Below are 27692 nucleotides of genomic sequence, written 5' to 3'. Positions count from 1 at the left end.
GCTCAGGCATGGATGTTTAAACATACCATCTTGGAAGCCCAGAACACATGTATTCCACGCATTAGAAAAGGTGGAAAGAAGACTAAACCACTACTGGCATGGTTGAAAGGTGAGAGAGGCTATATCTTAAAAAAAACAAAAAAAAACCTTTCAAGAAATGGAAAAGAGATCTGAATGAAGAAAACAGGAAACAGCATAAGCACTGGCAGGTCAGATGTAAGGACTGATAGGAAGGCAAAATTTGAAAAGAAGCTTGCTGTAGAAGCAAAAACTCATAACTTTTTCAGGTATGTTTGAGGTAAAAAGCCTGAGGGAATGGAAGTCAGTTGCACCATTAGATGAAGGGATAAAAGGAGCACATAGGAATGAGAGAGCCATAGCAGAGAGACTAAATGAATTATTTTGCTTCAGTATTTGCTGAGGAAGATGTAAGATATTCAAAGGTGGTGATTCAGAGGAACCAAAACATATCAGTGGACCTGGAAGATGTACTAGGGCAAATTGACAAACTAGAGTAGCAAATCACCTAGACCAGATGGTATACATTCTAGAGAGCTCAAAGAACTTAGAAATGAAATAGTTTACAAATTTCCAATAGCAGGTCCACAATCAACATCTGATACCTGAAAACTGGAAAGTTGCTAATGTAACACCACTTTTTTAAAAAGGGATCAAGGGGTGACCCAGGAAATTACAGACCAGTGAGACTGGTGTCTGGCAAGCAAAATGGTAGAAACTATCATGAACAAAATTGAGCATATAGATAAGCATAGTTTTAATGGGACAAAGCCAACATGGATTTAGCCAAGAGAAGTCTTGCCTCACAAGTTAGCTACTTTTTAGGGCATAAATAAATGTGGATAAAGGAGAGCCAATTGATATAGAATGTCTGGAGTTCCAGAAAGCATTTGACAAAGTCCCTCGTGAGACTTCTTAGGAAGTTAGAAAGTGGCAGTGTCCTATTGTGGATTGTCAACTGGTTAAAAGATAGAAAACAGAGTAGGGCTAAATGGTAAATTTTCCAATGGAAAAGATGAATAGGGAGTGCCCCAGGGATCTGTTCTGGGACAGGTGCTTTTTTAATATATTTATAAATGACCTGGAAATGAACAAGTGAGGTGATCAAATTTGCCAATGACACTATTATTCAAAGTTGTCAAATCGCAAGAGCATTGTGAGAAATTGCAAGAGGATACTACAAAACTGGGCGACTGGGCATGTAAACATCTACATTAAATTTCACGTGCAAAGTGATGCACTTAGGGAAGAGTAACCCAAGTTATAGCTACAAAATGTAAGATTCCACATTAGGAGTCACTGCTCAGGAAAAGGTTCTAGGTGTCATCTTTGAAAATATGTTGAACTGAGGGGCGGAGTTAATATGGCCGACCTGACTGCTGGTGGCTGAGAGCGTTCCTCTGTGGTTTCCTCTTGTGGTTAAACATGCCACATTCCGCAAGAGAGCGCGAGATACCCTCAGCGCCTCAAGCCACAACTACAATTGGACCGATGGATGCACACCTAATCCGGAGAGAATTAGAATCTGAGGAGTATGGCTCACGGTGAGGTTACCGGGAGGAAGTAGGAACTGGGGCCTTGCAAGAGCTCCAGACATCTCTCTCCCTGATAGTGTATGGCCCCAGAAAATCCTGCAGAGGCACGTCTAGTGGAGAGACTCTGGGAAGGAGAGGGTGCCGTTGGAGGCCTCAGTGTAATGGCGTCCACACCCGGAAGAGAAGGAACATTGATGCAAGCAGTACCTAGCATGGGGGGAAACTCTCTCAAAGCATGCTGAGCCTCTGATTCTGGTAAGACCAGAAAAAATTACACTTGAGACTATTTGGCAGGCAATTCAGGCACTGAATGAGAGTTTAAACCTGAGAATTAACCCTGTACTAGAATCTCAGAAATTAATAGAACGTCTGGATAAAATAGAAAAGATTGAGAATTATGAAAATGTGGTGGCTTTAAAGAAAGAGAACCTGGATACTAAAAATCTACAAACTAACTTGGTTAAGGAGAATAAAGTTCTAACTAACAAGGTAGAAAAGTTGGGGAACAGTCATACGAAGCAAGAACTTGAGTGTACTGAATTGTCCTAAGGAACCTTTAGTATCTGCTAAGATGCAATTAAGAAATATATGCTTCAAACCTTGAAAATAACAGAGCAAATGCTACTAATTGCTAAAGCTTATTTTATACCACCTTTTAAAAAAGGTTCGTTAACAAAGAGGGATTACAGGTATTTCCTGTTTCACCACCGTTGGATGTATCGAATATTAGAATCTACACAAGAGGAATTGTTGGAGCCATCCACTATGATTGTAACATTTCTTATACAATCAGAATAAGGAGTGGATTCTGAGACTTTATTTTAGACAGTTGTTCTTGGGACATAAAATAAATATATTCCCTGACATATCGCGATCTACTCAACTTAAGAGAGGAATTTCTAAGATTGAAACAGAGTATTAGAAATTGGAGCCTTTTATTTGATAAAATTTCCTTGCAAATGTATTTTGAAATATCAAGGGAATACATATATTTTCTTCACTCTAGTGCAGGTTCTGAATTTCCTGGCAAATCATCAGAGATAGAAAGTTAGGCATGATTGTGGGAGTACCGTAAAGATTGCAGGTACATACGCATAAATATTACCTCTCTGTGAAGGAGAAAGGTCAGTCTTGTTTTTCTAAGAAATGTTCAAAATGTGTTATAGGTTGAGATTCTCCTCCCCCCGTTTGAGGACTTGAATGGAGTAAATTCATTGAAAATTTGTTATGAAAATTTCTATTTGTATACGGATTCTCTTCTTTTTGAATTTTTCCCTTGCTGTAAATGCATTTCTGAAAGAATGTATTGATAACTTTTTAAAAATAAAATGTTGAAATCTTCTGCTCTGTGTGCAGCAGCCAAGAAAGCAAATAGAATGCTAGGGATTATTAGGAAAGGAATGGAGAATAAAAATAGAATAGATGTCTCTGTATTGCTCCAGTGTGCACCCTCATCTTGAGCGTTGTGTTCAGTTCTGGTCACCACATCTTAAAGATATAGCAAAATTAGAAATGGTACAAAGAAGGATGACAAGATAGAGGGTAGAACAATTGTTCTATGAGGAAAGGCTAAAGAGGTTAGGACTCTTCAGCTTGGAGAAGATGCCTGAGGGGTGATGGTTTTTAAAGAGTGGAATAGAACAAGTAAACTAATCAGTTTTTACTCTTTCAAAAAGTTCAGACTGGGGACACACAATGAAGTTACTGGGTAATACCTTTAAAACTAAGAAAATATTTTTTACTTGGTGCATAATTATCTGATCTCCTGTTGGAACGATGGCATATAAAAAGCATAAATCAATAAAATAACTAAGCTCTGGAATTCATTGCCAGAGGATGTGGTGAAAGCTATTAGTATAGCTGCGATTAAGAAAAGGTTTGGACAAGTTCCTGGAGGAAAAGTCCATTCCCTGTACGGACCCGGATCAGTCCAGACTCTGTTATGCCTCCCTTCCAGCAGATGGAGACAGAGAAATACTGAGGGGATGCAGGTGGCACACCAGGTTAAGAGAAGGTGCCTTTCAAGCTTTTCTCTGTCTCCAGCAGATGGAGGTGGTGCAAACCCTGCAGTCTTGCCCTGATTCTGGGATTGACATTTCCCCTTTTAAAAAAAAAAAAACAAACCCCCCAAAAATAAACAGGCAGAAACTTTATAACTTTTGAATCAAGCAAACAAAAAAAAAAGTTAAAACTAAAGAGAAACTCTTCCAGTCCTGCAGGATCATTCCCCCCCCCCCTCTCCCCCAGGTACAGGTTTAGGAGCTGGGATTGATTACCCTGTGGAGCTCCTGGCAGGTAAGGTGCCAGGGGAAAGATTGCCGGTGGTCTGGTCCCTCTCCCTGGAGGAAAAGTTCATTAACAATTAAGGGAGAGTTGCAGAATTCCACTGCTTATTCTTGGGGTAAGCAGCTTGGAATCTTTCTACCTTTTGGGATGCTGCCAGGTACATGGTGACCTGGCTTGGCCACTGTTGTAAACAGGATGCTGGGCTTGATGGACCCTTGGTCTGACCCATATGGCAAGCCTTATGTTATTATGAGAGCCAAGCACACAGGCTAGTACTGGAGGAGCTGTGTAGTCATCACTCCATATAGGTGGGAATAAAATCTAGGATTTACTATTTTAAGCCAGGTAAACCTTTCAGTGATACTATAGTTCTTGGATTATGTAAAATCACTTAACTGTTTAGCAAAGTTGGATGCATGCTACTGAGTGCACATCTTGTAAGTAAAAGATAGTTGAGCTAAGTCTTCTGATGGCTACTTTTGTACTTGGCTTTGTCTGCATTGTCCATGCCCTGCTTGAGTTCCTATACTGTCCCATTGGAACAACTTTGCATGTCTATACCACCTGTTTCCAGGATAACTTTAGGAAAGTGATCAGGATCTCTGTTCTTCCAAAAATCATGACTTATTCCCCATGTTCTCAAGGGTTTTTAAAGCTAAATTTCTGGGAACATTTTTTTATTTTTTAGTGTAGGGAAAGATTGATTTGGAGCTTTTTTTTTTTTTTTTTTTTTGGAAGGGCAGTCCTAGTAGGTCTGTACAAATGTGAAAAATTAACATTTTAATGGGATTTTTTCTTTCCTTTGTCAGAAGAACAGTGTGTGAGTAAGAAAACTGTCTCCTTGAGTGAACTTCCTGACGTAATAGAAGGTTTGGCATCCGAACAAGACAGCAGTGAGGACAGAGAGGAAGGTGAGGGGCCCCTCCCGCACAGTGTGCATAGATGATATTTTGGGGGGGGTGTTTACTTTCCCTGCCCACCCCAAAAGCTTTCATTCGTTGCCATTTAAAAAAAAAAAAAGAGCATTGCACTCAAATACCTTTTCTAAAATTTGCTGTATGAAGCTCGGTCCTCAGACTTTGATTGCTGTGTGGCTCTGTTAGCATGCCCTGTATCTTAATTTCCTTTCAGGAGTAAGAAAAGAGAGACCCTTGTCGTGGTTGTACTGAGCAATCAGGTCATGTCTCAGGTAAACCCTGTGCATCTTGAGCACTGTAGTTGATTTAGGGTTTAAGGCACACTGGTGTGGTTGTGGGTAAAGCACTTAGATATATTTAGTATATCGTACCTTCTGGGGGTGTCTGGAGTGGTGTGTGGGTTTTTTCTGGGTTTTTGTTTTTGCTTGTAGACTTAAAAATTTTTTTATTTTTTATACGGTCTCTTTGCCGGTCTTCACATCCCAATGTATTTGGAAGCTGCTATATCGAAAGAGCTGTCTGAAATCACCACTGCAGACAGAGAGCCTGTGGTTCCACGAGGAGGATTCGACTCTCCTTTCTATCAAACAGGGGAATGCCTGAGTAACTCACAGAAGAAACCCCATTTGGCAAGCTATGTTGGACAAAACCAGAGCATGGAGCATACTTCAACTCCTTCCCTTGACAGATCTGGAGACACACTCAAGCAAACTTTTACGCCCATTGAATGGCCCAACAGGAGCCAGGATGACAATCCTGTTGTATGCCAGGAAGGTGCTAATGCTCCTGCAATTGCCAGCGACATCCTGGCTCCCAGTCCTTTCAAAGCTCAGGCAGAAAGGAAGATGGGCTTCGGTGGTGAGAAGGCATTCCCATATGAGCACCTCTTTGAGTTAGCATTTCCAAAGACTGCCATCATGTTTGTCTGTAGGAAAACAGAGGATCTGCTCAAAGTGAAGGGGAACTTGGAAGAGAGTAAGTGGAGAGAGACTTCTCTTTCCCCAGCAGAAGTCCTGGACAGACTGATTCAGCTTGGAGCTGATGCCCATGACAAGGAGCTTAACAAGTGAGTGCTGAGATTCTCCCTTTATAGAGTCCAGGCTTAAATTTTGTTTCCAGTGCTGTCAGGTTTTTTTGTTTTGTGTTTTGTTATTTTTTGGTGGTTTTTTTTTTATAATAAATCATCTCTAACCTGCTTTTCAGACATCCTAATGGGTTTCACCACAATCTCCAATAGTTGGATTAAGTTTCAGAGTTAGAGGTGTTGCATGTAATTCTACAAAAAACCCAAACTTGGGAAAGCTGCACTAAGTGCAAAACAGCTGTGGTTTTGGTATGCATGGGGCTAGAATTGCTAGTTAGGTTCTCTGGCTTAGCTTCTTGGAAAGCTGTGGTTAAATATTGCAATGAGCAGTGGAGGGAGAAGGTAGAGGTCCAACAAGAATGAGCCTTTAGCTGAGTACTGAGGGGTAGTGGTACATATGTTGGATGAACTTTAATCACTTATGCCATAGGCATAGCCATACAAATATATAGCAAAAGCATTTAAGTACTGCCCAGCAAGGAGATGTCTTATGGATTGCATTTTTAATTTCAGATTGCCATTACCTAGTAAGTCTGCTGACTGGACTCACTTTGGAGGTAAACAGTTTTGCCATTAATTTTCAGTCTGCTTAGAAACAGGAATGTAGGAGTATAAGCATGACATAACAATTACCCAATGTGTCTGAAATCTTCCCTACCCATCCTGCCCCTTGGCTAAATTACAAATTCCTGTTACTTGCATAGTAAAGTGCTAATCTTGAAGCCAGATTTTAATTAAGGACAGACTGTAAATATAAGGAAAGACATCCTATCACCAATACTCCTTTCCCCACCTATCCTGGTGCAGGTTCTCCTCCATCTGATGAGATCCATACACTGCGTAACCAGCTAGTTCTGCTGCACAACCAGGCACTGTATGAGCGCTTCAAGAGACAGCAACATGCCCTGCGCAACCGTCGGCTTCTTCGCAAGGTCATCAAAGTGAGCTCCTTGGAAGAGCAGAATGCAGCCATGGTGAGCAGTGGGGAGTCTAACTTATCTTATGTTCTCAGAGCAGGACCTCTGTTCAGTTTTAGAGCACAAGTGATGAAGGCTTATTCAAAGGCAAGGGTCCTAGAATTCAAAAATAAGTTTTGTTAAAATGGAGTACCTCAAAGAGTTTTTAGCTGGTTGGGGAAAATGTAGGCGAAGTAGAATAACAGAGCTCTAAAGGAGATATGGCAGTTGAACCTTTTGTTGGGGAAATAAATAGGAAAAAAGGCTGCTATGGCTTTCAGAAGAAGTAGCTGAAAAGATAATGGCTAGCAATTATAAACTACAAGAGATCATAGAAAATGTAAGATGGGCATCAATATCTGGAAAAGGGAAAGAAAATAAAGTAGTCAGGAATGCAAAAATTCAAATGGAAGAAAAAATAGCAAGGTAAAGGGCGGGGGGGGAGGTGTGTGTGTGTGTGTGTGTGTGTGTAAAATCTATACATATATGTATGATTAGACATACATACATATATACAGGCATTGTGAGACTCCGAGGTAACTATGATGAGGAAAGAAAAATTGGTTCTTACCTGCTAATTTGGGTTCCTAGAATTCCACATATCAGACAAATGGGTTTTGCATCCCTACAAGCAGTTGGAGGCAGACAATAAAAACTTCAGGCATGCTGCATAACTGAGTACCACCTGCAGTCCCTCAGTATTGACCTGCACCCAAGCCAAAGTAGAGGCAGATTCCCAATTTCCACTAACAACTTCCCCCTCACTAGGGTGAACATGGAAACTAGGGTTGGAGCCCTCACCACTAACCAAGGAACCAAAAACATTCAGTCCGCAAGATCAAACTACATACAAAAATAAGCTCTGCTGAAAACTTTTATCATAACCATAAGTCTTTCAGAACCTAGGGGTGGGTCTCTAGACTGATCTGAGGTATTCCAGGAAAGAAAACTAGCAGGTAAGAACCAATTTTCCTTTCCCTGTATGTACCCAGCTCAGTCCAGACTCCTGGGTTTTGCCTCCCCTCCAGCAGATGGAGACTGAGTTTTACTGACACTGCCACATAACCTGTGGTGCCACCTGTAGTCACTAAGTATTTCTCTGCCTCCAGCAGATGGAGGTGCAAAGCCTGCAGTCGGACTGAACAAAACAATACCAAACTTTTTTCAGCCAAAGAATGAAAAGAAAAGGGTCTTCTCATCACTGAGCCTCCCAGGGAGATGCAAGGTCCTGGTAGTTATTCATCTCCCCCCCCCCCCCCCCCCCCCCCCCAGGTCCCTGAGGCAGATGAGCAGGGGGTCAGTGACCCTTTGTTTGCTCTGTCCTTCAGCCACGTGCAGGGCTGAAACCTGGGGGTCCCAGTTCCCTTGCCCTGCAGGACCACACTGGAGTCTCAAACCATTCTTGAGGGAAGTACCTCTAAAGTTTTTTTTGGTTTTTTTTTCCTTCTTAAAAAAAAAAAAAAATTCTTTTCTCTAGCAGAGTGCCAGCAGTCACAGGTAAAAAGGCCGTGGGACGGCACTGTTCCCCTGAAATACCCGTGCCGACCAGTGTTCAGCGATCGGCACAGGGCTCCCGAGTTTCCTGGGCCTGATCGCAATGCCGGGTGCTGTGACTTGCACTGTCTGGGGACGCGTACCTGTCCAGGGACGGCAGTGCTTCAGATGCCTCTCCAGTGGTGAGGGCCCTTCTTGAATCGCAGCAGCCGGCTAGCCCTCCCGATGCTGCAAGCCCTTCCCCAGGGCAGAGGTCTGTCAATGGTTTCCCACTCAGTGTGGGAATGGAGGCCATTTTGTCTTCCTTCAGATCTGCTGCGTGGCTTGCAGAGGGGGAGGGGGATTTCCCTCTTGCGTTGTTGCCAGAGCCAGGGACCTCCAGTGTCAGGAGGGGCCTCTTTTAGTGGGAGAAGTGGATCTTTCAGAGTCTGATGCCTCTTCATTTTCTTCAGACTTTGTGCTACTTTTGCACAAAGCTTATAAGGCTCGGAGGTCCCAGCAGCACAGGGCTACACAGGATGCGCCTGCTCCTCTAGCCAAACATCTTGGGGGGCCACCAGAATTAGATGGGTTCCTGGGCTCCTGGCCCTGTTGCCTACCACAGATGACTCTCCTGAGGATACCTGGGTAGGTGAGGTTCCAGCACAAGTACCTTCAGGACCAGATCCAGTGATCAGGAGGGCACGAAGGTCCCAGCAGTCGAAGGTGATGACCCTAAAGTGGTCAGACTGTTCCGTAAGGAGGAATTGGCTGCTCTTATCCCAGCTGTGTTGCAAGAGCTGGGTATTGGAACTGAGAGCGGTGGATCATGCTGGGGCTTCGTAGTCCTATGCGAGCTTTTCCTTTCTACAATTCTGTCACAGACTTGCTGTTCAGGAAGCGGGATACTCCCAACACCGGCTTAAAGGTCGGCAGGGCCATGGATAAGTTGTACCCCTTGCCCTAGGATACGCTGGAACGTCTGAAGTTCCCAAAGGTGGATGCCGCTGTCTGCTCTTACTAAGAAGATTACCATCCCCTTGGCCGGGGTGACAGCACTGAAGGATCTTCAGGATAGGAAGCTGGATGTGCACCTCACTTTCAGGTTTCTGCCCTGGGTGTTCGGGCGGCTATTTGCAGCAGTTTATGCTGAGCGGGATTTCGCTGGGTACAACATTCTGTCATGTCGCTCTGAGTCAGACTTCCACCAAGCAGAGCAGCTGGAGGCTGTGGTGGGGTACAGCGCGGATGCCATATAAGATCTTGTCTGTACTTCCTCAAGAACTATGATGGTGACTTACGCTCAGCGCTGCCTCTGGCGAGGAACTGGGTGGCCGATTATCTCGTCCATGGCCCAGTTGGCATCCTTGCCTTTCAAAGGAAAGTTGCTGTTTGGAAAGGATGATCAAGTATCTTGGGGAGAGCAAAGTCCACAAGCTCTCTGCTTTCTAGCTCCAGAGCCAGTCGACTGTTTAGCCTGCCAGGCCTTTGGGGGATCTCAGCAAGAGCCCTCGAGTAGGCAGTCCTCTTGGAACCAGTCCTTTTGGGGACACAGACTTTGCAGGGACACCCCTTCCCTTGGTGGTGAAGGAGCAAATTCCACACAATGAGGTGAGGCCAGCCCACTCCTCAATCCCATTGATCGGGGGCCAGTTGGCACTGTTTTACAAGGAGTGGGCCAAGATCATGTCTGATCAGTGGGTCCTAGATGTGATCAGTCAAGGCTACGCTTTAGTTGAGTGGACAATGTCGATACTGTGGATCAAAAACAGCTGAATGGAACCATAGGAACTTTACTGCGCATAATTGATCGATGAATATGAAGACTGAAAATATATACATTATTTAAGTTATCATCAGTAAGAACAATTGAGCATTTGCTTGATTTAAGAAACAATAACATTTGATATGAGGAATAATATTCTATACATTGTGAATAACCATTTTGTTGAATAATTGGTCCACTGCTGTTTAGAATTAACAAATTGGGGGGGGGGGGTACATTCTGTACTTGTGGATTATTTTAATGATTGAATGGTGTGGATGGGTTAGTTAGTATTTGTCTAGATAGGCACTCATGTTGTGTTTGAATAAACATTTATGTACAATTGAATATTAGTGTGATTTGATATGATGTGTGTAGTTCTCTAGTGGTGTCATTTATCGTGTATAGAGAACCTGTTAATACTAGCCCTCTGTAGTAGTGTACTCTTGGTTATGTAGCAGTGCCTGAAAAGTTTATTTTCTCTGCCTCCATCTGCTGGTAGGGATGCAAAATCCATTTGTCTGGACTGATCTGGGCTATGAACAGAAACTAAATTACGTGCAGTGTTCACCAAGATTAGAATTGAGGTAAAAATAATTCTCGTGAGGAGCCAAGTATACTTAAAGTAGATAAAGTGATGGGGCCAGATGGGATACATCAGAAGGTATTGAAGGAACTTAGAGAAGTCTTGGCAGCTCCACTGACTGATCTTTTCAATGCATCTTTAGAGTTTGGAGTAATTCTGGAGGACTGGAGAGAGGGCAGATGTAGTTCCTATTTATAATAGTGGAAATAAAGGATTGCAAGATCCAAGGCAGCATGGTTTTACTAGAGAAAATCTTGTCAGATGAATCTGATCAACTTTGGGTGACCAGAGAGTTGTATCAAGGAAGAGTGCTAGACAGTGTACTTGGATTTCAGTTAGGCCTCTTAATACAGTTTCACACAGATTTATAAATTGAGCACCCTTGGTATGGAACTTAGTGACTGGGTTAAAATCTGGCTGAGTGGGAGATGACAAAGGGTAGTGGCAAACGAAATTAACTCTGAGGGGAGCGTAACTTGTGATGGGACTGGTTCTTTTTCAACATTTTCGTGAGCAGCATAGCGGGATTGTTTGGAAGTGGTTTATCATTTTTTTTTTTTTTCCTGATACAAAATTTCTAACAGGGTAGATGGAGAGGAAGGTGTAGAAGCTAGGAGGGATCCAGCGAAGCTCAATGAATGGAATAGACTGGCAGCTAAAATTTAATGTTAGAGTAATGCATTTAGGATGCAAAAACCCAATGGAAAGGTACAGGCTAAGTCCTTTAAGCACAAAAGAGGAGCAGGATCTGGTGGTGATTGTATCTGATGATCTTAGTGGCCAAACAGGTGGATAGAGCAACAAAAATCCAGAAAGATGCTTAGCTGCATAGGGAGAGGAATGGTCAACAAAAAAAAGGTGATATTATCCCTTTATTGGTCCCTGGTGAGACCTCATTTGGAATACTGTGTACAATTCTGGAGACTGCATCTTTAAAGGGATATAAACTGGTTGGTGTTTGGTCCAGAGCATGACTACTAAAATGATCAGTGGTCTTAGTTTTTAAAGCATATGGGGATAGACTTAAAGATCTAAACAAGTGCACCCTAGAGGAAAGGGGAGATATGATAGTGATGTTTGTTTCAAAGGCTTCATGAGCAAGAGGCTCTAGGATGAGGGTGAAAGGGGGTAGACTTGGGAAGTAATCTTAGAAAATATTTGTTTACAGAGGGGATAGTGGATGCATGGAACAGCCTCCCATGGAGGTGGTGGAAGCAAAAAGAAAACAGGGGATAAATGCAGATCTGAGGGAGTGAAGGAATTTTATAAGAGCTACATGTGCCATATGGTCCTTTTTTTTTTTCTACTGTCATGGTTCTATATTTCTATGCTTTAGTCTGATTCATGGAGGTTCAGGGAGTTGAATTTGTCTGATTCCCATTCCAAGCTGGGTCATGTCTCAGAAGCTGTATAGAGCAACATCTTGTCTTGACTTATGAGGAGAGATTGAAGAATCTAAATATGTACACCCTGGAGGAAAGGAGGAGTAGGGGTGATATGATACAGACTTTCAGATACTTGAAAGGTTTTAATGATCCAAAGACAACGACAAACCTTTTCTGTTGCAAATAAATCAGCAGAACCAGGGGTCACGATTTAAAACTCCAGGGAGGAAGACTCAGAACCAATGTCGGGAAGTATTTCTTCACGGAGAGGGTGGTGGATGCCTGGAACACCCTTCAGAGGAAGTGTTGAAGACCAAAACTGTGAAGGATTTCAAAGGGGCGTGGGGTAAAGTCTAGAGGATGTGAATGAAGACAAGAGGCATGGGGGTGGCTTGAGGGAATGTTGGCTACTACCTGGAGACGAATATCATTCAATAATGCGACTCCAACATTGCTCTATGCTTCAACGGCAAGAAGAAATGTGGAAAACAGGATTTGCAACCACATAAAAGCAGGGGAGTAGCTTGCTTGTTATGGCGGTTACTACCCCAAACCAAAAAAATACCTGATACTTCACTTTCAATGCAAATCCAGCATAGCTCTCTGCTTCAACGGCAGGGGAGGAAATTTTGATACTTCACGCATATCCAGCATGGCTCTCTGCTTCAACGGCAGGGGGGAATGAAGAAAGGTGGATCTATATTTAGGCAACAATCAACAAGGACTGAATTACATAGTCTGAATAAACAGATAAGCATGGGTGTAGCTTGCTTATAGCGGTGGTTAATACCCCTAACTAAATTAAGCTATTTCACTTAGATGCAGGTCCAACACTGCTCTCTACATTAATGGCGGGGGTAGAAGGGAAATAGAATAAAAAAAAGGTTACTAAGAGCCAAGAGAAACAGATAAGTATGTGAGAAAAAAAAGTGCGAAAACTTGCTGGGCAGACTGGATGGGCTGCTTGGTCGTCTTCTGCCGTCATTTCTATGTTTCTATGTCTAGGGACTGCAAGATTCTTAGTCTTCATACCTTGTGAGAGGCATATCTCCAAATACCCTCACTCTCTTTTTTTTTTTTTTTTTTTTTTTTTTTTTTTTTTGAAAGCTGGTGATCTCTGCGTCATGTTCTAGCAGTTAAGACTTTCTAAAAAAAAAAACAAACCAAAAAACCCTTGGAAACTAATATTGCCTGTATTGTATATTTATGTTGATTACTTGTGCCTAGCACACTACTAGCCTGGATCAGTTTTGTTTAATTTAGGTTTGTTTTAACTGTTTCATTGCATTTTTGTATATATGGATTGCTTTGATATACTGTGACATGCCTTGAGCATTTGGTAACGTAAGGACAATTAATCAAGATGACCGTTTTTAAGAACATTTTGTTTAACCATGAGAAATGATTTGGTTTCTGCTTCCTAATGAGTGTCGGGTACACAGATGGTGCCCTCTGCAGATTCTGGAAAATCCGGAGACTGCTGGCTCTTACTGTTCTATACCTGGTATACAAAATAGGGGTTGTAAGCTGGCTGACTTATCACATGATGATCTTGACAGAAAGATCAGCTAAAGCTGCAGGAGATGGATATCCACTCTCTGAAGGAGAGTCTGCGCACAGAGCAGACTCAGTACCAGCAACTGCAGGATGAGCGCGATGGAGAAGTAACACATCTGCATGGTCAGATTCGCCAGCTGCAGCATGACCGGGAAGAGTTCTATAACCAGAGTCAAGAACTGCAGGTATGGTGCAAATGCTTAATGGACAGGTGGATCTCTTCAGCTGGTGTATAGCTGTGGCAGAGCCTCCCGTCACCTCTATGTAAAAAGACTTGGTATGAGCAATGAGCCCATTATTGGGCTCATTGCTCATACCATACAGCAACATGGACTTCTCTCCATTTGAAACATGATCCTCTGTAAAGATTTAAAGCTGGCTTTGTTATGAAAAGGTTTTGTATTTGTGGTTGGGTGTTGCATCATTGCTCATACTGTCTCATAGAATCTTTCGTAATCCATTGTATTTAACTTATTTTAATTTTAAACTAGTTTTCAAAAATTTAGTGTGGGACTGTTTACAGTATGAGCACTTTGGCTCATTTGCATTGAAATGCACTTTTAAAGATTTGACTATATTTTAAAGAAGTAAACCCCTAAATAGTAGGGACTATCCATTGTCATTGTACAACCCTGTATACATTTGTTTTGCACTAGACAAATGCTAAATGATTGAAATGGTTACAGGAATCTAGCCAGTGCTGTCCTCTAAGACTCCATTAGTGAGGGGGAGATCTGCTGATGCTCACTGTCCAAGCCTATCTCAACTTGTTGCTTTCTGAAGCTAACTTATTTCCATATGGGTTTCTCTTGCTTTCGGGTAGACTAAACTGGAAGACTGTCGGAACATGATTGCTGAGTTGCGGTTAGAGCTGAAGCAGGCAAACAGCAAAGTGTGCCACACGGAGCTGCGTCTCAGCCAGGTCTCCCAGAAGGTGAGATCTGCTAGCTGTGCATCACAGCAGCCTTGTCTATGCCATCCAGCACCTGGGTAGCTCTGCAGGCTTTAAGAGTGCCCCATTAGCCCCTTTTTAAAAAAAAATTATTTCTGAATTTTCAATACAAAGTATTTTTTAGAATAGAAACTTGATTAGTCATTAAAGAACATTTATACAAAGCATATAAACCATAAAGTTTTCCATAAGGGCTAAACTATAATCTCAAACTTCTCTCGTTGGGGGGTTTAGATTTGAGGAATAATAACAAATTAAAAGAAGAAATGGTATAGCCCTGAACAAGAGCAGTTCATTTTCTTTATTCTCTGAGGCACCATTGGCAGAAAAAGAATCAAAATCTCTTAAATGCTCAGGTTCAAAGAAAATGTAACAATCACTTCCACATAAAAGTTGCACCTAAAGAAACTGTCTCCTGCCTCATCCTTAAAAAGGCTTTACGCCTCTTGAGTGATCTTTGAGATGTCTGGAAACATGCGTATAATTGAAAGGGGGAGTTTAAATGCTGAAAATACTTTAGACATAATTTTGCTAACGTCCTGTTCTGCAATTGGTGTAACAATTAATGTAGCACATTCTATCCCCATGGATTTGTAAGTGAGAGCAAAGATTTCTCAAGGTGGATCCACCCCTGGGTTTGTGGTAGACTACATGCCAGTAGTCCATTTGGCCTTTCTGAGATACTAAGGCTGAAGAGGGTAACTACTTTAGTGGGAGGATTTTCACTAATCTAACTAGATAATAGGTTGTATCAAAGGCTGAATTTGATTACTAGTCGGTGACCAGCAGGATTGCTCACTCTAGATGTGCGAACATTCCATTGTTGCTTAAATGCCCAAACTCAGGCCATCTGCTGTACCGAATTACACTGGGCCCACACAGCAGCATGGCTGTAAAAGGGATTTTTTTCTTGCTAGGATGAGGTGTGTGTGTGTGTCATCCTTTGATCATCCTTTGATTTACATGTTTCTCAGCTCTCAAACAGTGAATCTGTGCAACAGCAGATGGAGTTCCTGAACCGGCAGCTCCTGGTTCTTGGTGAAGTCAATGAGTTATATTTGGAACAGATGCAGCATAAGCATACTAATACCACCAAGGTAAGGAGGCTCTTAACACACACAGGCATATACTTTAACATGTTTTCTAAGTTCATGGCAGAAACTGGTCAAGAAAATGTGCAGTGTATGCCCATAACAAAACTTAGTCCTGTCATGATTAGTGTCTTCTAACCTCCTTAGACTTAGTTTTTGGGTACTTGCCAGGTTCTTGTGGCCTGGATTGGCCACTGTTGGAAGCAGGATGCTGGGCTTGATGGACCCTTGGTCTGACCCAGTATGGCATTTTCTTATGTTATCCTCTGAGAATTGCAGAGTTCCTACACGTTGCCTGATTTCACTTACTCCTCACTCCTGCCCTGGAGCACCCCTTACCATTCCAGTACTGTGACTTGCCTGCACACAGCTCTCACTGCACTTCACTCCTGCCCTGTCTTTTTTTTATTATTCTAATCATAAACTAATAGACGGAGAAATACTGAAGGGAGCAAAACTTTGTGAGGTTTGGGGAAAGAAAATAACATTTCCTAGCGTGTAGCAGATGGACTCAGGACCAATGGGTATAGTGTACTCCTGTTAGCAGTTTGAGATGGATCAGATTTCAATCTGACGTCAGCCCCTAGTACATATACCCCTGCAGGAAGTGCAGCTCTTCAGTATTTTCTGTCTCCATAGCAATTAGGGACTATCTGCACACTGTCACAGCATTAGAACCAAATTTAAAGAAGAAACCTACCTGAAGACGAGCCCTGCTCTCCTGCGGTGATACCCTTGGGTCCCTCCCCCAGTTGAGATTCCAGAGGTGATTTCCGTTGTCCTTTGGAGGTAAGCCTCGGTCCAGCAGCCGAATCGCAGCAAGGACCTAGCCCCCGATCCTCGGGCGCGGCTGAGAGGCAGCAGGTGCACCCTCGAGCACGGCAGTGAAGGTATTTGCTCTCTCCCCACGCAACCGGGAAGCGCCGAAGACAAGGTAAGGTAGAAATCTTCTGCTTGAATCCGGTCTCAGAGGATCGAGGAGGAGCACAGGTCACCGGCCAGGACAAGTGCCACCGGGTTGATCCGTCCTAGCAGGGCCAGGCCCCGGCTATTTCCGAGGGTCTACCCGCGTGGAGACCCTTCGAGGGGGTCGCCATATTGCCTGCGTGCTTGCCGACACCATCTTGGCCCTATTCGCCGCGCTGTTCGCCATTCGAGCTAGGCGCACAAAGCACTTGTGCGCGTAAACTTACACGCACATAAAACCTTGCGCGCATAAGTTGTGTGCACAGAGCCGGGTGCATATCGACGACTGAACGCACAGCTGCGTGCACAACTACATACTCATCTTCAGTGCACCGGAGCACATAAGAGTTTACTCGCAGACAGCCATGGCACCTCCAGAAACAGGGATAAAGGATCAAGGCCTCTGCCCAGCATGCTACATCAGAGCCGCACAAAGCGAGGAGGCTGCCCTGTGCATGCAGTGCGAAGAGGCCCTGGGAGACCCAGGGCAGAGTTCTAGCTCCTCAGGGTACCCCGGACCTAGCCAGGGGGACCTCCCCACAGACAGGGACCCCCAAGGAACCAGCACCCCCTCAGCTTTGACCCAGCTTCGATCTCATGGGTGGAGTTCTTCAAGGGGATTCATGCCTTTGTTCAAATGCAAACTGAACCTCAGGCTGACCAGCCACATGCTCCACAGGAGGACAGGACAGGAGGAGAGCTAGGCACAGGCTTCCACGACCCAGAAGCCCCACATATGGGGACTCAGACATCTCTGAAGAGGAAACCGAACCCTTAGAAGGGGGCACTCCCGGGGACAGAGCCTCACCGAACCATGAGACGCTTCTTCACAAAGGATGAGCTCCCAGACCTGGTCAACCAATGCCTGACTGAGCTCACTATCCCGGGCCCAGGTACTTCGGGGGAACCTAAACCGAACCCCCTGCTGGAGGTTCTTCGACAGACTTCTCACCATTTCCCTCTGTTGCAAGCAGCACAGCAGCTGATTGACCTGGAATGGAATGCTCCGGAGTCCACCTTCAAGGGGGGACGAGCTTTGGCAGCCCTGGACCCGGCAACCAAAGATCATCTTGCATGCCCAAGAGTTGATGCCATGGTCTGCGCGGTCTCCAAACGCACTACCATCCCAGTGGATGTTAGGAGCCGCGCTCGCGGCGCGCCGCGACCGAAAAGCACCGCTTACCAGCGTGGCAGACCGCCGCGATTTCCCTGATGTAGTGCTGAGTCTTGGGGCCACGGACCGCGGCATAATATGGCTGCGGCGTTTCGCCTCCTCTTCCGGGTTGCTGGCTCCGCCCCCCTTCAGGGACTAACATCGTTGCCTCTGGCTGCAGGATGCCTCCTGCAGCAGGATTGGCTCTCCCCAGGTGTGCCAGCTGGTGGGAGCTATTTAAAGGCAGGTCCTGCACCTCAGACCTTGCCTTGACTTCATCTTGGCTCCTGGCTTGTTCCTGTTGTGATTCCTGATCTTCGGTAGTGACTTCTGACTGGCGGTGTCTTCTTCTCTGGCTCCTGAACCCCGGATTGGCTGTGACGTATTCTCTGGTTCCTGTTTCCTGGATCGGCTTTGGCGTATACTCTGGCATCTGACCCCTGGACCGGCTGCGGCATCTTCTCTGGCTTCTGACCTCTGGACTGGCTTTGGCGTATTCTCTGGCATCTGACCCCTGGACTGGCTGCGAGGTACTCTTTGGCTTCCGACCCTCGGACTGGCTGTAGAACGTCCTCTAACTCTCTCATTGCCTGTACTTTTTACCTTCGAGTCCACGACCTGCTGGAGGCGCCAGTACTGCGTTACTTTCCACGAGCTGCTGAGGACTATCCACCTTCGAGTCCACGACCTGCTGGAGGCGCCAGCTCAGCTTTACTTCCCATGACCTGCTGGAGGCGCCAGCTCAGCTTTATACCTCATCCTGCTGGAGGTGCCTTCATCCAGACCTTCGTGATAGTCCAAGTCGAGGTTTCGCCAATCAGCGATTGAACATTCGTTCTTCACTGGACCAAGGGTTCACACCCCGGAAGCATAACAGTGGAGGGAGGAGCTGCACTCAAGGATGCACATGACCGGCGGCTGGAGTCCATCCTCAGTCATTTGACATAGCCGCTATGTCTCTAAATTGCGGCCTGCTGCACTGTGGTGACATGTGCCTGCTTATCACAAACCAGGAACACCACCCCGGGAGAAGACATGGAACCAGCAATATCATTCCTCGCGGACACTGCCTCCGACCTAGTGTGCACCGCGGCCAGAGGAGTGTCCTCTGTGGTGGCAGCCAGGAGGCAACTCTGGCTCCGAAGCTGGTCTGCCGACGCATCTTCCAAAACGCGCCTCACGAGGATGCCCTTCAAAGGATCCCTCCTGTTCGGCAGCGAGCTAGAGAAACTGGCCGACAAATGGGGCGAGTCCCCATTGCCATGCCTACCAGAGGATAAGACTAAGAAACCAGCGACCCTTCCCCCAGGTCCTCCAGGGGCAGAAGTTCACAGCACTTCAATCCTTACAGGAGAAACTATAAAGTCCCCCGCCCTACGGGCAGGAACCAGTCCTTTCGGACCAAGCACAACAAGAGGAGAACCAGCTTGGGTACAGGCCCCAGCCGCACCCCACAATGAGTTTCAGCCGACCTATCCAAGGGAAGAAGCCATAGGGGGCAGACTAGCCCTATTCTACCGCAGATGGGTTGAGAACTTCGGACAAGTGGGTCTAGCCATCATTCGGGAGGGGTACTACCTGGATTTTCTACAAATCCCTCCAGACAAGTTCATGGAGTCCCCCTGCCACGACATCTCCAAGAGGGCAGCAGTAGAAGCTACACTGTCCAGGCTACTGGCCCTAGAGGCCATGACCCCCAGTGCCTCCGCAAGAAATAAATACTGAGCATTATTCCATTTATTTTATCGTCCCCAAGAAAGAGGGAACATTCAGGCCCATCCTGGACCTCAAGTCAGTCAACCGCCATCTCAGGATTCCCTGCTTCCTCATGGAAACCCTATGATCCGTAATGAGGGCGATACAACCAGGAGAGTTTCTCATATACCTGGGTCTTTTGGAGCCCTACCTACACATCCCAATTCATCAGGATCACCAGTGTTGCCTACGCTTCAAAGTCCTGAACCATTACTACCAGTTCCGGGCACTACCCTTCGGGTTAGCCATAGCACCCCTGACGTTCACCAAGATAATAGTAGTGGTAGCAGCAACATTGAGGAAGGAAGGAATCCTCGTTCACACTTACCTGGACGATTGGCTGATCAGGGCAAAGTCACCGGAGGAAAGCCACCATGCAACCAGCAGTCTCGTTACTCTACTGGAGAGCCTAGGATGGGTGGTCAACACAAACAAAAGCTCCCTACAGCCCTCAGTCGCTGGAATACCTAGGAGTCCGATTCGACACCAAAGAGGACAAGGTCAGCCTGACCCCCACAAGGAGATCAAAATTGTGGAACCGACTGCACACCTTGCTTGAACGATCCTCGTCCCACAGCATGGGATTACCTGCAAGTCCTCGGGCTGATGGCATCCACCCTGGAAGTTGTGCCATGGGCATGAGGCCCCTTCAGCGCTCACTCCTATCACAGTGGAGCCCACAGTCCCAGAACTACACCGTACGTCTATCACTCCCGGGCAGAGTTCGGACCCAACTACGGTGGTGGCTGCAGGCCAGCCACATGAGCCAGGTAGCAAGGCTATCCTCCCCACCCTGGACCCTACTCACCACAGATGCCAGCCTACAAGGAGGGGGAGCACACTGCGAGGAGTTAACCACCCAAGGGCAGTGGAACGCAGAAGAGGCAGGATGGAACATCAACCACCTAGAAGCACAGGCAGTCAGACTAGCCTGTCTGCGGTTCGCTCACAGACTCCAAAACAAAGCGGTCAGAGTAATGTCTGACAACGCCACGTCAGTGGCCTACATCAACTGGCAGGGGGGAACCAGGAGCCAACAGGAGTCCCTAGAAATAGATCCCCTGATGGTGTGGGCAGAAGCAAACCTCCAGGAGACCTCCGCCATCCACATCACCGGGAAAGACAACATCACGGCAGACTTCCTCAGCAGGGAAAGTCTAGACCTAGGAGAATGGAGGTTGTCGTCCGCAGCCTTCCAATTGATAGCGAATTGGTGGGGGACACCGGACATTGGACCTTCTGGCAAGCAGATCCAACGCCCAAGTATCCAGATCCTTCAGCCGCAGGCAGGAACTGCAGTCCCAAGGGATCGATGCCCTGGTACAGACCTGGCCACCGGGGATTCTACTTTACGCCATGGCCCCTGTTGGGCGCGATCATTCACAAGATACAACTACACAAGGGACTAGTTCTTGTGGCTCCGGATTGGCCAAGAAGACCCTGGTACGCAGATATGAGAAGACTGCTGGCAGGGAACCCTCTACCCCTGCCCCCTCACAGGACCTGCTACAACAAGGTCAGATCCTCCAAGAGGATCCAGCTCAATTCTCTCTTACGGCCTGGCCATTGAGAGGGCCCGCCTGAGAGAGAGAGCGGATACTCAGGGGTGGTAATCGACACCCGCCTCCGAGCACGCAAGTTCTCCACATCGTTAACGTACATAAGGATCTGGAGAGTATTTGAAGCCTGGTGCGAAGACCACAACATCAAGCCACGCTCATTTAAAGTTCCCATGATCCTGGAATTCCTACAGAATGGACTACAGAAGGGTCTGTCCCTCAACTCCATCAAGGTACAAGTGGCTGCATTGTCATGCTACGGCGCCAAGAGCAAGGGTGACAGCATAGCTTCTCACCTGGACGTGTCACGCTTCCTGAAAGGAGTCAAACACATTCGCCCACCACTAAAGTGGCCGGTACCTCCGTGGAATCTCAACCTCATTTTGGACTTCCTAGCGGGAACCGCCTTCAGACCCCTCCGAGGCCTGACCCTCTACCTGTTAACCCTAAAGACTGTGTTCTTGCTGGCAGTGTGTTCAGCCTGCCGCATCTCGGAACTACAAGCACTGTCCTGCTGTGAGCCATTCCTCAGGCTCACAGCAGGACTCCATCCAACAACGCACGGTTCCCTCCTTCCTCCCCAAGTGGTCTCACACTTCCACCTCAACCAGACTATCTCGCTACCAACGATGGATGGCTTGAAGAATTCGGAAGAAGCCCGTAGTCTACGTCGCCTCAACATCGGCAGACTCCTATCCAGGTACCTGGAAATGTCAGAACCCATACGAAGAACGGACCACCTTTTCGTCCTTCACAGCGGAAAGAGATAAGGGGAAGTGGCCTTGCGGGCAACCATCGCCCGCTGGATCAAGGAAGTCATCAAGGCGGCCTACGTAGAAGTTGGCAAGCCACCACCTCTACAGGTCAGAGCCCAGGCAGTATCCTAGGCAGAAACTAGAATGCTGTCACCTGCAGAGATCTGCAGGGCGGCAACATGTTCCTCATCCATACTTGCTCCAAATTCTACTGTCTGGACGTTCAGGCTCAGGAGGACACTGCATTTGCAAGGGCAATACAAAGGGGACCACAGGCAGCCTACCACCCGGTTCGGGAGTAGCTTTTATACATCCCATTGGTCCTGATTCCATCTGCTACACGCTAGGAAATGGGAGAAATTACTTACCTGATCATTTCGTTTTCCTTAGTGTAGACTGGACTCACCATGCGTAATGGCAGCTAAGGGTGGGATGCTGTCTCAAATAATTCAAGGGTAAGCCATGTTTTCATTTACCTAGGGCATCCACCCTGCCAGGTGTCTACGCTTTCCAGTTGAGTACACTGGCGGTCTCCAGCTATAGTCAACTAGATCAAGTTAATAAAGTTTGAACGTTTAACCAAGTTATGAAGTTATTCAAGTTAACCAAATTAAGTTAATCAGTCAGTCACACATATATCCACAATGCTTTTCGAGGAGAATACTGACGAGCTGCACTTCCTGCAGGGGTATATGTACTAGGGGCTGACGTCAGATTGAAATCTGATCCATTGCCATCTGCTAACAGGAGTACACTATACCCATTGGTCCTGAGTCCATCTGTCTACACTAAGGAAAACGAAATTCAGGTAAGTAATTTCTCCATTCTATAGGTATTTAAAAAAAAAAAAAAAAAAGCTAATTTTCCTAGCATGTAGCAGATGGACTCAGGACCAGATGGACTCAGGACCGGATTTCAGCCGCAGGCAGGAACCTCAGTCCCAGGGGATAAATACCCTGGTACAGACCTGGCCACAGGAGACTCTATTATATGCCTTCTCGCTGTGGCCCCTATTAGGCGCAATCATTCACAAGATAGAACTACACAGGGGACCAGTACTTCCTGGTGGCCCAGGACTGGCCAAGAAGACCTTGGTACACAGACATGCCAAGACTACTGACAGGGACCCTATGCCACTACCTCCACACAGAGACCTGCTCCAACAAGGGCCGAACCTCCACAAGGATCCAGCTTGAGTCTTAGTCTGGCCATTGAGAGGGCTCGCCTGAGAGAGCGGATACTTGGGGGCAGTAATTGACGCCCTACTCCACGCACACAAGTTCTCCACATCTAGAACATAAGGATTTGGAGAGTATTCGAAGCCTGGTGCGAGGACCACGACATCATACCACGCTCAGTCAAAATTCCTGCGGTCTTGGAATTCCTACAGAATGGCCTACAGAAGGGATTGTCTCAACTCCATCAAGGTACAGGTGGCCGCACTGTCATGGTACGGAACCAAGAGCGAGAGCCACAGCATAGCCTCTCACCCGGATGTTTCACGCTTCCTGAAAGGAGTTAAGCACATCAGACCACCCCTAAAGTGGCCGGTACCACTTTGGAACCTCAACCTGGTCCTGGATTTCAGCAGGAGCCTCTTTCAGACCTCTCCGCAGCCTGTCTCTCCGACTATTAACACTGAAAACAGCCTTCCTGCTGGCAGTTGTTCAGCCCGTCATATATCCAAGCTACAAGCACTGTCCTGTCATGAGCTGTTTCTCAGGCTCACCCCAGGAACCATCCAGTTACACACTGTTCCCTTGTTCCTCCCCAAAGTGGTGTCTCACTTCCATCTCAACCAAACCATCTCGCTACCATCACCAGATGAACATAAGAATTCAGAAGAGGCCAGAAGTCTACGCCACTTCAACGTCTGCAGACTCCTATCCAGATACCTGGAAATGTCGGAATCCGTACGAAAGACGGACCGTTTGTGCTTCACAGCGTGAAGCAAGGGGAAGCGGCCTTGCGAGCAACCATAGCCCGCTGGATCAAAGAAGTCATCAAGGCAGCCTACATAGAAGCAGGAAAGCCGCCACCTCTACAAGTCAAGGCCCATTATACTAGAGCCCAGGCAGTGTCCTGGGCAGAAACAAAGATGCTGTCACCTGCCTAGATCTGCAGGGTGGCGACATGGTCCTCCATCCACACCTATTCCAGGTTTTACCGCCTGGATGTTCAGGCTCGGGAGGACACAGCATTCGCAAGGGCAGTACTAAGTGGGTTAAGGGCAGCCTCCCACCTGGTTCGGGAATAGCTTTTTTTTTATACATCCCATTGGTCCTGAGTCCATCTGCTACACGCTAGGAAATGGAGAAATTACTTACCTGATAATTTCATTTTCCTTAGTGTAGACAGATGGACTTAGCATTCCACCCACGGCTGCCGTTACTCATGGAATACTCGGGGGACATCCCCGACAGCAAATGATTCAAGGGTAAGCCATGACTTCTTTCATCTAGGACACCCACCCTACCAGGTATTGACGTTTCCCGGTTGAGAGCACTGGCGGTCTCCAGCTATAGCCAATCCAACCGATTCAGGTTGTTAAAGTTAGTCGGTCACACACATATCCACAATGCTTTTAGAGGAGAATACTGAAGAGCTGCACTTCCTGCAGGGGTATATGTACTAGGGCTGACGTCAGATTGAAATCTGATCAGTCTCCAACTGCTATCAGGAGTACACTATACCCATTGGTCCTGAGTCCATCTGTCTAAGGAAAACGAAATTATCAGGTAAGCAATTTCCCCATTATACCCTACACTTAGCTGAATTTTTTGCTCACTAGAGATGAAAAGCTACTGCAAAAAGTCACATTTCTTAGGTTCCTGCTATGCAGAAAACGAATGAATTTACAGAGCTGAACAGAGCAAGAGGCAGGTTTAGGCAGTTACTATTGTGCAGAACAAATACTGCTCAGAAGCAGCAAATCTTTGACCCCACTAAAATCTTATTCTTTTTAGGAAGTGGAATTGTTGCAGGCTGCGTTCAGGAAAGACCTGGAGAAAGTAGGATCCTGTGTCATTCAGCAAAAACAGCGCCTGGAGAGTTTCCAGAAACGGATCACAGAGGTGGAAACACAACTGGCCAAGAAAGATCTTCTCCTCCTGGAACAGAAGAAATATTTGGAGGATGTGAAGAGTTTGGCCAAGTGAGTGTCTTGGTTTGTAAAGAACAAATGACTAGCCTTTCCTAGGACTCCAATACAGACAGGGGTGTATATGTATATGCAAACACTTTTATTTTTTTTTTTTCCCCTTATTCATGCCAGACCAATCCAAACAAAGGTTGTTGTTTTCCTAACGTGTAGCCACATGGACTCAGGACCAATGGGTAACGTGCACCCCTGCTAGGAGATGGAGTCAGGTTTCAAAGCTGACGTCACCTTAGATAAACCCCTACAGTGACCTCAACCATTCAGTATCTGTCTCCTAGCAGATGTGGATGTGCTATCCCCACACCAGCATTGGTGTTTAGCGGGATTGCAGTACTCATTTGAAGAATAACATTTACCTTTAAATTGGAGGAAGATCGAACCCTGCTCTCCTGCGGTGATACCTAAGGGTCCCTCCCCAGTTGAGAGTTCCTGAGGCGATTTCAGAGATCCCTCAGTGTGCCTGGGTCTAGTAGCTGGTTCCCAGCGTGGACTTTACTGATGAAGCAGCTGAAAAGCAGTGGGTGCAGGAAGCTGAGCGTGGCGGTGACTGCCTAAGCCCTCTTCTTCCCCTCCCCCCCCCTTGCATCCAGAGACAGTCTCTGAACTCAGCTGGTAAGTAAAAGTAGAAGCCCCCCCCCCCCCCCCCCCGATTTCAGAGACTTGAAAGGGGCTCAGGTAAGTCTTTCCTTTGGTCTCTTGCTTGGTGTGCTGTGCTGACTATTCCTGATCCAGTTTGTGGCATGGGAAAGGAGTTTCCGAGTGGGTTGAGCAGCCCTCCGATGGGCTAGGCTCTGCTTCAGTCTCTGTGGGTCCGCCATGTTGCAGGCTGCAGCAGAGCCATCTTGGACACAGTTTTGTGTGGCGCCATTTCCCCCATAGACTGTAGGTACACACGGTGTGGGCCAGCCCTACTGTGCACATACCAGCGCACGTAAGTACATGCATATGTTCGCGTACAACTGGATGCTTATCCTTGCGTGCATCAGGGTGGATGTGGGCACGCTTGAGTCAAGTGCTAGCCAGCTAATCGCACAAGCTACACTGAACCATGGCTCTGGCAACAAAAGTACAAGCAATGCTTTCCCTGTACATACCCAGATCAGTCCAGACTCCTGGGTTGTGCCTCCCTTCCAGATGGAGACTGCTGTTTAAATACTGAGGAACTGCAGGTGGCACATGTTTGTCTGCCTCCAGCAGATAATAGATGGGTGCACACCTGCAGTTCTGTGACTGAGACAATTAAAAAAATTTTTTTTTTCTTTTTGAGCCTTCCTCCCAGGAGTTTATTTTCCTAAGGGGTTCTCCCTGTCCAGTTGAGGCAGGCGGGCTGGGGGTTGGTGACCCTTGTGTGCCCGGCCTGTGGGGTGTAAATCTGGTGGTCTAGATCCCGCCCCTTCATGAGGCCACTTAGGCAGCTGCAGGCTCTAGGTACCCTTTTTTTTTTTTTTTTTTTTTCTTCTGGCTGTTAGTGTTTTGATTCTGGCTGAGCAGCAGACCCTTCCTCCTTTACTTGCACAGTGGTAGGTGTTGTGTTTTTTCTGTCAGCTGTGTTCCTGTGCTCACCGGCACTGTGCAGTGATGGGCCGGGGGTCAGCATGCAGTATGTGTAGCATGACTCTATGGTCGCTCAGCCACATCAGCCTTTGTACCGTGTGTTCCAAGGGGGGAAGGACCCCTCCGACCTCCACAAAAAAGCATTGGGGGTCCTCTGTTCCCATTCTGGACTCGCATGGAGCTCCTGACTGGGGTGCTGATCCCTTCCCGATAAGCGCAGGAATGGCAGCAATCTTGGATTTGCATTCAGCCATTCCCACGCTGTCGGTGGGGGAAGGGGAAGCTCCTCCTCACTTGTCACTGGCCTAATCTGTGTCTGCCTGTGACGGGAGGACTGGAGTGACTTGGAGGCCACTGGGCTGCCACTTTCAGGTCCTTTGCCTGAGAAAGCTAGTTCTTTCAGGCCTTTTCAGCAGACTTTGTACTGCTGCTGCATGAGGCTTATTTAGCCAAGCAGCAGGCAGTTGCTACAGCCAGGGACCCCTAGAGTTTTAGCAGCCCATGGGGGTGGGAGTCATTTTCTCAACCCGAAACAGTCTTGACCTAGCCAGCACAGGGGCTCTCTTGTGTATGGCTAGTCTGCCACCCTCTGCTTCTGGTCAGGGTGGGGGTGCCTTGGATGACTGTCAAGGCTACTCTAGTGTCGGAGGGAACTCTGGTTCCAGGGAATCCAGTTTCCGGAGATACAGGGGACACTACAACAATCCTGCCGCCCGAAGGTGATGACCCAAAGGTGGTGCATCTTAAGAGAGAACGCTATGCCTTGCTGCCACTGGTTTTTCAGGTGCTTGGGGTTAAAATCCCCCAGGAGGAATCTGATTTAGATGGAGCGGATCCAGCCCTTGATGGGATGCAGGGTCCCCCCCTACGGCTTTTCCGTATCACAAGTCTGTGCAGAAGTTGGTGGAAGCGGAATGAGGTTCTCTTGATTCTGGGTTAAAGGTGGGGAGAGCCATGGTGCAGCTTTATCCTTTACCCAAACAGGTGCTGGAACTTTTTGCTCTTGAGGTCAATGCGGCTGTATCGACTGTTATGAAAAGAACTACCATTCCAGTGGTAGGCTCCACAGCGCTGAAAGATGTTCAAGATTGTAAGTTAGAGGTCCACTTCAGATTTTTGAAGTCTCGTCCCTGGACTTGCGCATGGCTATTTGTGCTAGCTTTATGCAGAGAGCATGTCTCCGAT

The 27692-nt window shown here is 46.7% G+C and overlaps 1 protein-coding gene across 3 annotated transcripts in view; it reads left to right on the top strand.

Moving 5' to 3' along the window:
* TSC1 (TSC complex subunit 1) overlaps window positions 1-27692 on the top strand; it is a 178302-nt gene that overhangs the window by 88917 nt on the left and 61693 nt on the right. For all 3 annotated transcript variants that reach the window (XM_029611266.1, XM_029611268.1, XM_029611267.1), the window contains exons 13-20: window positions 4649-4750; window positions 5255-5822; window positions 6354-6397; window positions 6648-6814; window positions 13565-13747; window positions 14386-14496; window positions 15489-15611; window positions 24760-24947. In XM_029611266.1, coding sequence (XP_029467126.1) covers window positions 4649-4750; window positions 5255-5822; window positions 6354-6397; window positions 6648-6814; window positions 13565-13747; window positions 14386-14496; window positions 15489-15611; window positions 24760-24947 — 1486 coding nt within the window. The remainder of the gene's footprint in view (window positions 1-4648; window positions 4751-5254; window positions 5823-6353; window positions 6398-6647; window positions 6815-13564; window positions 13748-14385; window positions 14497-15488; window positions 15612-24759; window positions 24948-27692) is intronic.

This window comes from Rhinatrema bivittatum, chromosome 8, assembly GCF_901001135.1.
Source record: "Rhinatrema bivittatum chromosome 8, aRhiBiv1.1, whole genome shotgun sequence".
Lineage (NCBI taxonomy): Eukaryota > Metazoa > Chordata > Amphibia > Gymnophiona > Rhinatrematidae > Rhinatrema > Rhinatrema bivittatum.
This window is presented reverse-complemented; position numbering and strand designations above follow the sequence as displayed.